The sequence below is a fragment of the Strix aluco genome, chromosome 16, assembly GCF_031877795.1.
Source record: "Strix aluco isolate bStrAlu1 chromosome 16, bStrAlu1.hap1, whole genome shotgun sequence".
In the NCBI taxonomy this organism is placed as follows: Eukaryota; Metazoa; Chordata; class Aves; order Strigiformes; family Strigidae; genus Strix; species Strix aluco.
The window spans coordinates 9,360,200-9,374,637 of NC_133946.1; the positions used below are offsets into that span (position 1 = coordinate 9,360,200).

Genomic DNA, 14,438 nt, shown 5'->3' on the forward strand with positions numbered 1-14,438 from the left:
ACTTAGTCTACGAATGAATAAAAGATGAGTGCTACTTGCTCATTTCACTAGCTTAAGGCTGAAATTTCATAGTTTGTCACTGAAGGTAACAGAAAATTCAGAATTGAGTCAAAAAATAGGTAACTGCAGAATGGTAAGGGCAAGAGTAATTCTTTAACACTGAAATAATTGATTTTTTTTTTTCTTTCAATATTTTGTGTAGCATTGATACTGCATTCATTACTGTTCTGGCGTTTCCAACTAACCCCTCAAGTTTTCATTCATTTTCCATTAGTCTCCAGCTTCTAGAGAAGAGGTACGAGATGATAAAACTACAATAAAATGTGAGACTTCACCTCCTTCTTCACCTCGATCTTTGCGTTTGGACAGAGTCCAAAAAGGAGCTTTGCATACAGTGAGCCATGAAGATATCAGGGACGTTAGAAAGTAAGTAGCTTGAATAAGTCAGACCTACTAGTAACTTAGTATTTCAGATCATCAGAATACTTTCATAGTTTGGAATTTAGCTATAAATTTAGAAATAAGTTGCAAAATTACCACCATTTTGATTGACAGATGTTCTTTTCAAAGTGCAGAAGTATCTGGGATGGGTTCCACTCAATTATTTCAAACTTCTGTTGTCTGACTCAAGTTGTCAGGACTTGTGTTGTCAACTTTGGCATCTTTGAATTGCACTTTAAACACTTTCTTAAAGGAGTGAGAATTCACTTGTAGTTCCATGCTATAGGATATAAATACTATATTCCTTCCTTTCTTGCACGATTTAGTTGTTTCCACTGTTTTTTCTATTTAATGACCTGTATTTTAGTAGATAGATTTCATGACTCATTAAAAGCTGAAATTTGATGTCATTAGTGAGTTACTGAGCTTTCATTAACTTGCACAGAAACCTGAACTTGACTCTCGCTGTTATGCTAGTGAATTTGTACATGTGCTCCTTTGACTCCTTCTTTTGTAAAGTTCAACAGGCTCGCAAGATGGGCAAACAAGTAATCCTAGTAGCAGTAATAGTAGCCAAGATTCTCTTCATAAAGCCCCCAAAAAGAAGGGGATCAAATCCTCTATTGGACGCTTGTTTGGCAAGAAAGAAAAGGGACGACCTGGACAAACAAGCAAGGAAACATTAGGACAAGGTTGGTTTGCCTTTTTTTTTTTCTTTTTTCTTCCACAGTAAGAGTGAAAGACTGAATTTTATGATATATGTATCAGTATGTGCGTATTTATGACTGATTATTTTGATGCTGATATACAGCATTTTTTTGGAACTAGTGACACTGAATCTTCTGGCAGGTCCCTTTATGAGTGTAGGATGCAAGTTCAGCTAGTCAGGTATTGCTGTCTTTTAGTCTCCCATAGCCATGTTACTGAACCTTATTGAACTGTTACGGCTTAATTCGTGAAAATTTCAACTGTATCTCAGAACTGAAAGAGGCTTTTGTTAGTATTGACACCAACAGTCATGTCTTCACTTCATACCCAAAGGAACTTCCTTGAAACAAACCCAGCTGGCTTAGTAAATGTTATGGTTACCTTTCTCTCTTGTGTAATCCTTTGCATAAAGCAGTATCCTTGATGTTGATACCAACCATAAGTGATATGGGAACACTGAGAATTCATCTTGCAGATGGTTGAAACATGAGATTCTGTGTGTGACTCTAGCTGGTTTTAGACAGCACCTATTTTGAGTCCATACCAATCTGATTTTCCTCTTTTCATACACCATTTTGATAGGAATATATTCAACTAGAAAATGGAGTGATAGATGGGCTTAGAGGTTTGGCTTTGTACATTTCTGATCAGTAATATGACAAAGGATTAAATACTTTTCTTCAGGAAAGCAGTAATGATTTTTGAGTTACAACTGGCTAAAACTGAGAAGATAACAAGACTGGTGGGTTTTTTGTTTTGTTTTTTTTCTAGTTGGCATGGGAGAAGCAGATAGTTCCTCTCAGGATGCATTAGGCCTCAGCAAGCTTGGAGGTCAGGCAGAAAAAAACAGGAAAATGCAGAAAAAGTAAGTTATCAAATAATTTTAATCCCCTGTTGTTAAGGTATTGCTTTGTTTAAAAATGTTTTGTTTTCTTTTTTGTCCTGTGGCTTGTTTTTTTTTTCCAGGTATTTTTGCTTAGTATGGTGCTATGGCTACTAAGTCTCTGTAAAATTTTTTTTTTACTATTTTTTCCAGAATATTAATAGTAGTATAGGTCATGGTAAGTTTGAAATTAATTTCAGTGCTGAAAACATACTGTTGAAATGCTGTAATAAACAAACTTGGAGATAAAAGTAGACTCTTATCAAACCCACCCCCAAATTTGTTAGATTTAATACCTTAGCCAAAGTTGCCTTTGGCTGTTACTTGCTCCACAGTGTGAAAGAGTTGACAGAGTGAAAGCATGAGATGTTCTGTACAGACATCCTTCTGTATGCGTTTGCTTTTTCCATTCTAGCAGGTAACTCTGAAAGTCTTTCCTTTTGCGTTGCAGTTGCTAACTGCTGTTGTGTTCACTAATTTTTTCACTTCTGTTTAAGGTTGTCTTGATGTTTTCTCTCATACATTTTAACAGCTGAAATCTTTTTTCCTTACACCATATAAGCCTGATTTCCTCTTTTTTTTATAAATTATGACTATTTCCTTTTTTAATGGCACCTTTTAGATATGCAGTTACCTTTTCCTAGTCATGAGAATTTTTTCAGTGTGTGTCCAAGAAAATCTTTCAGTTTACTGTTCAACTTTTGGGTATCTATTGCATGCTTTGTTGTTCCCAGGCTTAGAAGAGATGAAGCAAAGACTATAATCATAGGTGAAAAATAGATACTGCTACTAGTAGAAATCTTTACTTGATGCTTTTATGGTGATACAGGAAACACTCATTTATTTAATAGGATCAGGCATTTTTTGCATTTTTCCACACAAAACTGAGCCATATACCTTGAACTTCTGTTGCTTCTGTTCTGTTCAGCTGTCTTTACTCTGTGTCAAAAAAGCTGACCAAGATCAGACATGTTTTGCTTTTTTTAACTTGCCTTCTTAAGACAGAATAGTGAATGTTGGAAAGAAAGTGTGCTAATTTTCTCTTTGCGAGAGATTTCTTGCAGTACCTAAGTTCTATTAACAAATAAGAATAATGTCTGATGACTGCTAATGAAAACCAGCAGTGTGTTGGTTTGAAAAGTCAGAATGGAATGTGGTTTTGTTTGTATAACAGAATGCTCAGCTGTTTTTCTTCAGACTGTTACACTGAAGGCAATCGTACATTATTACGATCTGGTATTTTCCCTTTTCTACAGAGCTTTAAAGTCATACCACATCTTGGTTGAATAAATAGTTTTAGTCTGGTCGTATCTAAATAGTGGTAGGCCCATTCTTTGAACAATATAGATCTTTCTCAATACCAGCAACAAATTTCATTCTAAAGTAAAACAATCTGTACTGTCTTTCCTTAATAAATGCAAAAAAATGCAGTTGCAGATAATCATGACTTTTCTGCCTTTGAAACATTCTGCCTTTGAAAAATTTACTGGTATTACTTAAAAGTATACCTCATGGCTGCATGTTGTTGACTGCTTAAAAGGCACATGTCTGTATTAGACAAATGAAAACTTTTAGTTTGAAATTGTCTTGCCTATCTATTAAAAATGGGTATGTGCTTATTGACAGGATGGTATATACAATTCAGATATTTCAGTGAAAGTGGGTATAAAACAACACTGTTGATGAAGATACGCATCATGTTTAGTTTTATTGCTCTTACTGCTGAAAGCAGCAGCAGGGCCCTTTGAACTTCCATGAGAAGCAAATGTACCATTTTAAAAATCCCAGCAAGATATTTTAATCCAGCTTTTTCAGAATCCTGACATATTCTGAACATAGGAAGCAATATTATCACAAAGTGTAAAAGATCCCTTGCTGCCTTCTTGAGAGGTTCATTATCAAAAAGGAAGAGTGTAAAGCTGCTCTGAATTGCTTTTCACTTTGATATTGGAGGAGAGTGGGGTTAAAACAAATTCTTGAGGCTGTCTGTTCACTTATAAAATCCTGTTTTCAGTGAAAAGAATTCCAGTTACCTGAATGCTTGGAACAATGACAGCTAATTCTATTTATAGTTGTCTCTAATCCCTATTTGCTTGCTTATCTTTCTGATTTCTGCATGCATGCACACACAGGCTGAGGGCAGTATTCAACGTCTTTACTAACAAAACCCTTTTTATAGTTACAGAATTAAACTACAGTATACATTATTTGTCTGTTTTTGTATGCCTTTGAGTTCAGTTTAATCCTAGTTTTATATTTTTCCTTCATTGTTTTATTTTCCTTTTGTTTACCATTTGATGTGGTAGTGCAAAATCAGGGTAAGTTTATATTTACTTTATTAGGATTGTTGTGAAATTATGATAAATCTCATTTGGATTTTTTAGCAATATATTTAAAGCTCTAGCTTTTTTCAAAAAAGTCTAATTATGAGAGGAAATATTGGATTCAAAAGAATTTACTGTGAAAATGTGTTGCTGAAATAAATCCAGTGTTGTGTAGTTCAGTGTGAATGCTAGTTCAATGTCTTGTCTTATTTGCATGGTGTGAATTTTTATAATGGAAATATTAAACCCTACTTAGATGGAATTAGTTTTGTAATTTGGGTTTTGAAAGTTGTTTAGCAACAGTAGATATTTGTGGCAATTCATTTCCAAGGTAGATGTATTTCTGTAAAACCGTTGCTCTTAATTTACTAAATCGAAGTTGTTTTTGGTGTTTTGTTGGTTTTAGTGTTTTGTTCATGCTGTTCATCATCTTTGTGAGCTGTACTATTGACAGTGTTTGCCACAACTGTGTTTGTGCTTTTCTGTGTACAACACAACAAACTTAATACTGTATTAATCAAAAAGGAAGGAAACCCTTAATTTAAGATAAATCTCCTTAAAAAAAGTTACACACAAAAAGTTTATTACATACCTGAAATCAGTGTATAACAAGGATACTAACTTTCCACTGATGCTCTGTCTGAAATTAGTCTATTTTAATTTCATGTTTTACTACTGTTGCCTTTCAGTTTTTACACCTTGCAACTTCTCTACTCTCAACTTCTTCCAAATCGGTTCTCTTCAATTCCATCCAAGAAATCTGGAATATAGCATTCCCCTTTGGCTACAAGTTCTGGATTTATCCATTCTCATGCTGTCTTAACCCAGTGACAAAGTGATGTTGCTCTGGGCTGCTTTATTTTTCCTCCTGGGGTTAGTGCATGCTTGCCTGCCAAGACCATTCTAAGTACAAATACTTCAAGTGGTCTTTAAAGAACCTTTTGTGTTCACTACTACATCAAGCACCTGCAGTTATGGTATCATTTCTCGTCCCATATAACCACAACTTCTTTGTTCTTCACAGCTGGCATTAGATGCCTTTCAAACTGTCTAACAACGAGTGTTCCCCTCTTGCAGCAGCACATTTGATCTCCCAAGTGATGTTCAGTCAATTTTTACATTTGTAGACATATATGCCTTGGTTTTGTCACCTAAGAGTTATTCCAGTAGCCAGCCACTCCTTTGACATTCTTTTATCCTCCATGGTGCCAGCTTTATACCATCTGTTAACACTGCCAACACTACTGCAATATTTTTTTCCTCACAAAGATAGGAGGCTAGATTTTGCACCCGCTTCTTAAATGGTATAATTTTATGGCCTGTGAAACTAAATTGGCGTGTCAGTTGTGATCTTTACATAATCTGATCATGTATTGCTGGAATGCAGCAAGTTTCCTGGTGAAATTGGAAGGGAATTGTTGGAAAAGTGAAGTTCCTTGCTATAGGAAAAAAAACATTGATGCATTATTTGCAGATAAAACAGCAGCTGCCTTTGAATTCTTCCCATGAGATGTTTTGTGCCTGTGCTGTCTTGAGCTTTTGGTTTAATGATTTCCCATGCAAGCAAGTTTCTATCTCTTCTTGCATATGAGCAAATACCGCAATTAATTTTCTACTTCCTGGATACATTCCTCTTTGAACCCATTGAATAATTTCTGCATAAAGTTATCAACATTTTGTTTTGTTTAATTCTATTTCTACCTGTTTGCCCCCATCACATAACACTTCCCTCCAGCCACACAACTGTTTTCTGCATACAATACCACCTTGAGTTTAAAGTTTGCATCATAACCTCTCCTTACATTTTTGATACATTCGTACTGCTCATCTCCAAATGACTTGCTGTTTCACGGTTAACCTGAAGTACACGGGGAGGTTTAGAAGACTATAAGAAATTACACTCCAATACTCTGAATTACATACAATACCCCAGGCAGCTTTATAAGCTGGGTGGGAGGCAGTGATCACGTGCTCTTGTGGGGTCATGCTAGTCAAACCGGAGGCTATTTTGGCCATGTCTGTGCTCTTTCAACACTAGTGGGCCTCCCTCACTGCACTGTCATGTTACCACAACCACCAAAAAGGAAGACAAAGACACCAATTTTGAAGTTAAACTACTTGGAAAAAACATTGTATTCCTTTCTGTCAAATACAGTATTAAGCATTTTATTCTGTTCTGTTCAAGCAGTATTTCTTAATATCTTACTAATTTATTTTTCTCATTTTTTAATCTTTAAACAACAAAGTGAAGCAAAACTGAATGTGTTCAGGGCCAGTGATTTGTGGAATTAATGTCAGCAGGAGAATAGCTGATACTTTATTCCTAATTTAGAAATATATGTATCTTTGAAGTGTACAAATATGTATTAGCTTTTACAGTCTTCTGTTAGTGAAATCTGGCTATTGAGCTGCTCACTGCTGAACACTATTTCCACCTTAATTGTTGGGTCTTAAAATGGGTACACTATAAAATGATTATTTGTAACCAGTTATCTGGCAGTTCCTTCCTTCTTCCTGTCTTTTCATTCTGGGGCAGCACATTTAATTAGGATAAAGTATTGAGAGGTTCTTCTAGAACAATAGGAATTTGTTGACATGCGGGTGGAGAAGTACTATCTATTGATAAAGCAATTGCTAGTATATTACTTCATTGATTATTTTTTATATTTAGTTACCTACCAATATAACGTGAAGATCCTAGGTATGCTAGTGTGTCTAAAAGAGCTGAATACTGCATATCTGTTTTGCATGAGTAGCAAAGAAAGCTACTAGTCTGTCAGTAACCCCTTTTCAAGAAGTCTTGTGTGGTAGTTTTTTAATATCTAGAACTTTTAAATATTTTATCATCATGATACAGTTCTGAAGGCAGGGAGATTTTGTTTTAAATTGTGAGAAGATGATAAATACGTAATGTAGGATCTTGAATCTGTAGTATTGTTGCTTATCTTCTTAATTCTACGCTTGCAGGTATGAATAAAAAGCATAAAACAGTAAAAACTGTCCAATTAGGTGAAGTTGTTGTTTCTAAACTTCTGAGGAGAGTGAGTGTAGACTTAACCATATACAACTAACTTTCAAAGGCAGCTTAAATATGCTTTTTTCAGACTTTTTCCATTTTTTTTCAGACAGACATATCCAAGCAACATTGCATGCTTATACCCGCAACGCTAGTTTTTGTCTCTTGGTTTATCAAATGTTTTTGGCAGCTATTTATAGGGACCATGTGAGCTTCCATTGTTTCTGTAAGCTGAATTGTCAGTATTAAACTTCAGTCTCTTCTGTTTCAGAATAACAAAGGAAATGGTGTCATCATAGGAGATGAAAGCTGAGTTTCAGTACACAGCCTTTCAGAATATAATTGCCAAAGCGTGGGTCTCTGAATATAGCAGTTGTCTGAAGCTGTGCCTGAAATTCTGACAGGCTTGCTGTTGCAGACTGGAATTCACCAATTAAATGGTTACTGTCCCAGTTTCCAGCCTCAACAGCCTGATGGACAGCACCGTTTTGATGGCATGGGTGTATGTATGAAACCTGTGGAAATGTATGATGTACTCAGGTTTCAAATCTACACGTTGAGGGAAAAATGACTACTTGAGTTCAAGTCTAATTTGCTGAGCACTTGAGAATCTGACTGACAAATCTGACATCTCCACTTTGTGTTGGCAGTGTTGGTTAGAGTGTCAGTAGCAGTTTCAGACACAAATTTCCGAAAGGCAAGATCCAGCATCTCTGCCACTCTGCAATTTCCTGTCCGATTCGGCTTATGTCACTATGTAGTCCTTGTACGTGTGCTGTGGCTGCCTTAGAGGGTATAACATAAAAGGTTGAGAAAGGAAGAAAGCTAACTATTGGAAAGAAGATAGTAAATTGAATGCACTGTTTAAATTGTAACATCTAGTTTTAATGAGATTCTCTTTGTTATTAATAAGTATTTCTGTAATTGTAGGCATGAATTACTAGAGGAAGCCAGAAGACAAGGTTTGCCTTTTGCACAGTGGGATGGGCCTACTGTGGTTGTGTGGTTGGAGGTAAGTGGTCCCTCCAAATAAGTAAATACCACTCCCCCCCCCCCCCGGTGTACCGACTTCTAAAGAATTTAAGATTTTGGAGCCAGGAATGTTTTCTAGATCCTGCTTATTTCCTTTTCTGTGTGTTTCAGCTGTGGGTTGGGATGCCAGCCTGGTATGTGGCTGCTTGCCGAGCAAATGTGAAAAGCGGTGCTATCATGTCAGCCTTGTCTGATACAGAAATACAGCGTGAAATTGGAATTAGTAATCCTCTGCACAGACTGAAGCTGAGGCTGGCCATTCAAGAAATCATGTCACTAACAAGTCCATCAGCCCCTCCCACCTCAAGGACGGTAAGGAAAGCAATCCAGCATTAAACATCTTTCAGAACCATTAGAATTTTCAAAAACTCTACTGTAAACACGTAACTGAAAGGATTTGAGCTTCACACAAGAATTTCTGTAAACGTTAAGTTGTAGAGGAACACATTATTTAAATACAGGATGTTTCTTCCTTTCATGGAAATTAAATGAAGGAATAACTACAATTTCTTTTAGGGAAAGTGAAGTTTAGATGAGTGTAAGTATATAATCCAAAATATTTAGAATACATGTTATTTGTCTCATCTTTTGGCCTCATGAAGTATACATGTGCATACAGAAATTTGTAAAATAGTTGAAGGCTGTTTTAATCCATGTATAAGGCCATTAACTCCAAATAATGGTTCAGCCTACATAAACTAGGAGTCCACCTGCCTATACCATAGTAAATTTAGACACAAAGTTAGTGTGAATTCCCTCTCATGAGTGAGTCTGCCCTGCAATCAGAAGTTATTTCTGAGATTCCGGGGATTATGTACTAGACTACAAACATTTTTCAGATTAGAGCAGAGTCAAGTGTTTGCCCATTAATTACATCAGTGTAAGCTATTATTACATTCAATTTTGTTAATACCTTTGAAGAAAAGTGATCCATGTTTATAGGCTTTTATTCCATGCCATTACTTTCAATAGATATACCTATACTTAAGACTTTAGAAACCATTGCTTTTGCCCGTGCCTGCTCCTTACATGTACCGATTGCTTATATGTTCTGCAACCTCTCCTCTTTGTTACTGCTTTCCTTTCACTGGATGGGATTGGTTCCCTGTGGGGTCATATTAGACCACGGGAAATGTCTGGGTAACACATGAAGAAATGGAAAATCTTACAGCCACACAACAAACGGTTAGTTTACAGTGTTGCCACTTCTGTTCCTTAGAGTGCTTTTCCCACTTTTTGAACACTTGAATCAAGTGCCTTTCGGTCTTTCTTTTTTTCCGAATTAATGTATTAAAATTCTGGATCATTGCTGCTTCTAATTATTAACCTTGTAACCTGTATATTGATAGTTTTATTTTCAGAAGGGGGAAAAAAATCAACATTGATAAGATTGTAAACAAAACTCTCTCTAATTTGTAAAATGGAGCTCTAATTTGATTAAATAGACAAATTGGATTATTTCTGCAGAAATGTCTTGTCTCCAGAAAACTTAATCAGTAGATGGGTTTTGCAGCCTCTCGTACAAAAATGAGTGCCTTGTGTGGTTTTTTACAATGCATGATGCTTGCTTTATCTAGATTTTTTTTTTGATATGCAGTAGACTTAGTCTTGCAGTGCATCTTTAACTTTGATCTCCTTACTAAACTTAAATACTAATATGTATGTGTTCTTTTGCTTTTCTAACCACGTAACAGGAAGATGAGGAGGGAAGCTGGGCTCAGGTTGGAAACTTTATGTAATATTATAGATTATATGTAAACTGTCACAATAATTAGAGCATGAAAGAATCTGTTTTTCCTTTATAGCAGTTTCTTTTAGTGACTCTTGGTGTGGATTGGGAGAGGGGAAACTACAAGCTTGTCTGTATAGTAAATACTTGGAAGATACACTTTTGTATTTAGGTGATTTAAATATTCTGATGTTTTCTAGAACTCCCGAGGTTGGTGGTTCATCATTGAGAATTTGTAAAATGCTTTGTTACATAGTACATCACAAAAAAGCTATGCATAAGGATTTTTAATAAGGCCGTTAGGAGAAGAATGTTCAGAAGTCTTTGTTATCATTAAGCCTTCTGAAATACTTGTCCTCCTAGCTTATGACTCGCCAAAATGAAGTTACTCTTTCTTAATAAGCATTGTGGTATTCTATGTATCGAACATACTAGATCAAATTTTGTGACAGTGTGGAGTGTTTTGGTGGTGGATGGCCCATGGATACCATGAGTATCTGCTGTGTGCAGAAAGTCCCTGTTCAACCTGGCCACTGCCACAGATGTGTGCTACAAGACATACTGAGCCTAGATAGCTAAGTAGATTTCTGTGCACTAATTCTGTAATCCTCCTTGATTAATTGTTTTCCCTTAAAGTGGTGACAAATCCTAATTGTATTTCAGGCATTGAGATAGTATTTTATACAGGGATTTAAACAAAACTCAGGATTTGCCTGTGATCTGTATCTTTGGACAGTGTAGTCTCTTCTTGCTTGGCTGCCCTCCAGCTTAAACCTGTTTTTAGTCTCATTAACTATGTCTCAGATACTCATTTGCAGATTGTCAATGACAACAATCATAGCTTGCCTTCCTGTTACAAGAGTAACATGCTCTTTCAGTCTGCTACCTAGTGATGGCTTGAAGAAATGCATTTCTATGTGACGTTGCTCCTTTCTAGAAGATGCTTCCTCTAGAGGAGAAATAAAGCTTTTGACTTTTAATTGGACAGTAAAAATGAATTATTACCCTTGACTTTTGAAAAAAAAGAGTTGCTGTTTTTTGTTGCTCAGGAGTGATTAGATGCATAATTACAAATTCTCTTTTTAGAAGTTTTCTCCCAAAAATGCCTGATGATTTGAAGGTCAAAATTGAAGTGAAGAAAGTGGGGGTTTGGGGTTTTTTGTTTTGTTTTTAGGATAAGAACTAGCACTCAGAATTGCTTTTTCTTCAGTAGTGGGTTTTCAACATTTTTTGCTTACTTGATTGGGATCAGTTTCTGAAAACATTTAAGTGTATTAAAAAACCCTGCAGTTATTTTTTTTGATGTCTTGTGTTTATATGGTCTCCACCCAGTTTTCAAGAGACAGTATTTTTAACTTTCATTTAACAAAATGAAATTCTATGGCTCTTGCTACCAAAGCCGTATAGACTAGTCTTTTTTATTTTTATTAGTTTTTGCATATTTTTTTATACTCTTCAACATAAAATAAATTAAAGCAGTTTTACTTGCTGATTTGAATATCTAAACTTGCTTTCCTTCATGAGATTGACTTCTTCAGAAAACACATGTAGTATTCAGTATTTTTGTTTGCTTATCTTTACAGGTTAAGAATTAAGTAAGCGTTGTTTTACTTTAAAGTATGTTGTCTAAAAAAGCTTTTCTCTTTTATTTCTCATTTTAATAAGCTTATTCCTTAATCTTTTAAAAACAGACATTAGCCTATGGTGATATGAACCATGAGTGGATTGGCAATGAATGGCTCCCTAGTCTGGGGCTCCCTCAGTATCGCAGCTATTTCATGGAATGTCTTGTTGATGCTCGAATGCTGGATCATTTAACTAAAAAAGATCTGCGTGGGCAACTTAAAATGGTGGACAGCTTTCATAGGTAAATAGATTTAAGTTGGAGACCAAACTTAAAATAAACTCTTCTGTTATCTCTAAATGGGCTTTTAATGAATTTTTTTCTTTTCTAAACAGAAACAGTTTTCAGTGTGGAATTATGTGCCTACGAAGACTGAATTATGATCGAAAAGAACTTGAAAGAAAGAGAGAAGAAAGCCAGAATGAAATTAAGGGTTAGTGCATTGTCTTGACCTCAGTCTGATTCTAATGTGTTTTCACTGGTCTGCCTCAAATTTATTTAAAAAAAAAAAAGGTATTATTTATAAAATATCAGGAGATATGTCTGGATGCAGATCCCAAACAATAAATCATGAAACACATCATTTAATCATTCACTTGGACAGAGATGTTCTACAAATGCAGACATTTTTGAAACTGTTACTGTGCTGCAGTTTGAAACAAAACTAAATGTTTTAGGAGGATGATGGTTTTGAAAAAGTTTTGGGGTTTTTCTTGTTTGGTTTTTTTTTTTCCCCTGTTCTGACATGATAACTTTGCATCTATGTGATTTTACTGTTGCTTGAGGCTGGTAATTTTTATGACGCAGCACTTTATGAAAAAATACCCAGGTGACTGAGGTGTTTAAATCTTCCAGATTCATGGTGATTATTGAATGTAGGATGAGAATTCACAGTATTTTCCAAGACTTTCCATAGAAATTTTTTCCCCTGCCTAATATCAGAAGTCATTTCTGACATCTTACACTAAAATTTTAGGGTTACCTTGTACACAGTTTGCTTAGAAGGGCTCTGTGCTTGCTCTTCCCCTTTCCTTTTGAAGTGTTGATACCCTTTGGAGGTTATTCTACTAATTGTGCCTGAGTGTGTTCCCAGGAATTGCAACCAGCTGGCATGAAACAAGTCTGTGTTGTGGCTGGTAGGCTTTTTTTTAGCCTCCTGAATGGTATGGCTGCATCTGTTGCCTATAGGGGATTGCTCCTTGGAACATATAACTCTTAAATTTCTCCTGGGAATTGTTTGGGAAGAATGCCAGTTGACACAAGCCAGAAACATGCTGTGGATCATTACAGCAGTTTGATTGGTATAGACATTCCTGAGTAGTGTAAAAAAACCTACTTGTGAGAATGTAGTTTTTGTTTTGACATTTGGGCTGAACTTGTAAATGCTGCTTTATAATGTTTTTCCTTGAAGAAGTTTGAAGATGAGAGTATATTGATTGTTGAGCTGTTACAGTATGAAATGCCTTCCAGCAAACTTCTAATATGTTTATTTTCCACTTTAATGATTGTGGAAAAGTGTAGTAGCATGCATACATAAGCTTGAAAGTAAGTCTGCGTTACTAAATTGAACACTGTCAGAACTTAAAGGTAGATAAGATTATAAAACTAATAAATAATAAAGCTTTAAACAATATTAAAGCTTTCAGTTCAAATTCAGTAGGAAGCACATAAGAAATCGCTATAAGATTTTTCTTTTGGGTAGTAAAATTTTTCTCCCCAAAATATTTAATCTCTCTTGAGGTCCAAGCCCTTAAGTGGCTGTGCAAAACAGAAGATCTGTCTTCTCCTGCATGAACACTATGCCCAGCTGAACTTGTCTCTTAACTGTGACTGTAGCCTCCCTCTAGGCAGAGAAGGGAGATTGAGCGAGGACTATTCCTTCTGGGTGCAAGGAAAACTGTTGTATGGAAGGGATCTAACACTGAGCGGTGGAGTCTAAGCATGGAGTTTTGTTGCCAGTTCATTGCATTTCATGCACACCAAAAAGGCAGGGACAGATGAGATCACAACCTAAATGTTAAATAACAAAATTCCTTGAAAGCTACTACTCAACAGCATTTATGATTAATTGTGTATATGTGAAAATCAAATCCCAACACACGCATACAGATAAAGAAAGGACTGTAGGTTTTTTGTTCAGAGAAGTTGTATTGTTATAAATTGGGCAACAACTTTTTTTTCTCCATAGATGTCCTTGTCTGGAGCAATGAAAGAATGATCCATTGGGTAGTGTCCATTGGTCTTAAAGAATACGCAAATAACCTTATAGAGAGCGGAGTTCATGGTGCACTTGTGGCCTTAGATGAATCATTTGATTACAATGCATTAGCTCTCTTATTACAAATACCCACTCAAAACACACAGGTAAGCAAGAAGTAGTACTTTATGGCCAGTAGGACATTTCTTCCCTCTAGCAAGGTTAAAAATGGAACTGTTTTCTTAGGTAACTGCATGTCTTTCTATTCCCAGCTCTAGAAGCTTTAGAAATGGGAAGTTGTCTATTGTCCTCTAAGAGCAAAACATAGAACTGTGCTTTTCTTACTGTTTTCTAATTGATAATGACAGTTGTGGTTGATCAGTTTGCTTGAACAAAAAGTATTGTTGGAATATTTTCCCCGTAGCCCATCTTTACAACATTAGTGTAAAACTCATCTTTTTTGTTGTTTGCTAGTTTTTATTCT

General features: G+C 35.8%; 1 protein-coding gene across 11 annotated transcripts in view; it reads left to right on the forward strand.

Moving 5' to 3' along the window:
* PPFIA1 (PTPRF interacting protein alpha 1) overlaps positions 1-14,438 on the forward strand; it is a 59,010-nt gene that overhangs the window by 37,049 nt on the left and 7,523 nt on the right. For 5 of the 11 annotated variants that reach the window (XM_074841762.1, XM_074841764.1, XM_074841763.1 and 2 more), the window contains 8 exons: positions 275-426; positions 961-1,133; positions 1,921-2,014; positions 8,303-8,384; positions 8,516-8,716; positions 11,825-12,000; positions 12,093-12,190; positions 13,946-14,121. In XM_074841762.1, the coding sequence (XP_074697863.1) occupies positions 275-426; positions 961-1,133; positions 1,921-2,014; positions 8,303-8,384; positions 8,516-8,716; positions 11,825-12,000; positions 12,093-12,190; positions 13,946-14,121 (1,152 nt within the window). Of the gene's footprint in view, positions 1-274; positions 427-960; positions 1,134-1,920; positions 2,015-8,302; positions 8,385-8,515; positions 8,717-9,526; positions 9,590-10,098; positions 10,126-11,824; positions 12,001-12,092; positions 12,191-13,945; positions 14,122-14,438 lie in introns of all 11 variants that reach the window. The other 6 variants (XM_074841760.1, XM_074841757.1, XM_074841759.1 and 3 more) reach the window with 2 other exon arrangements.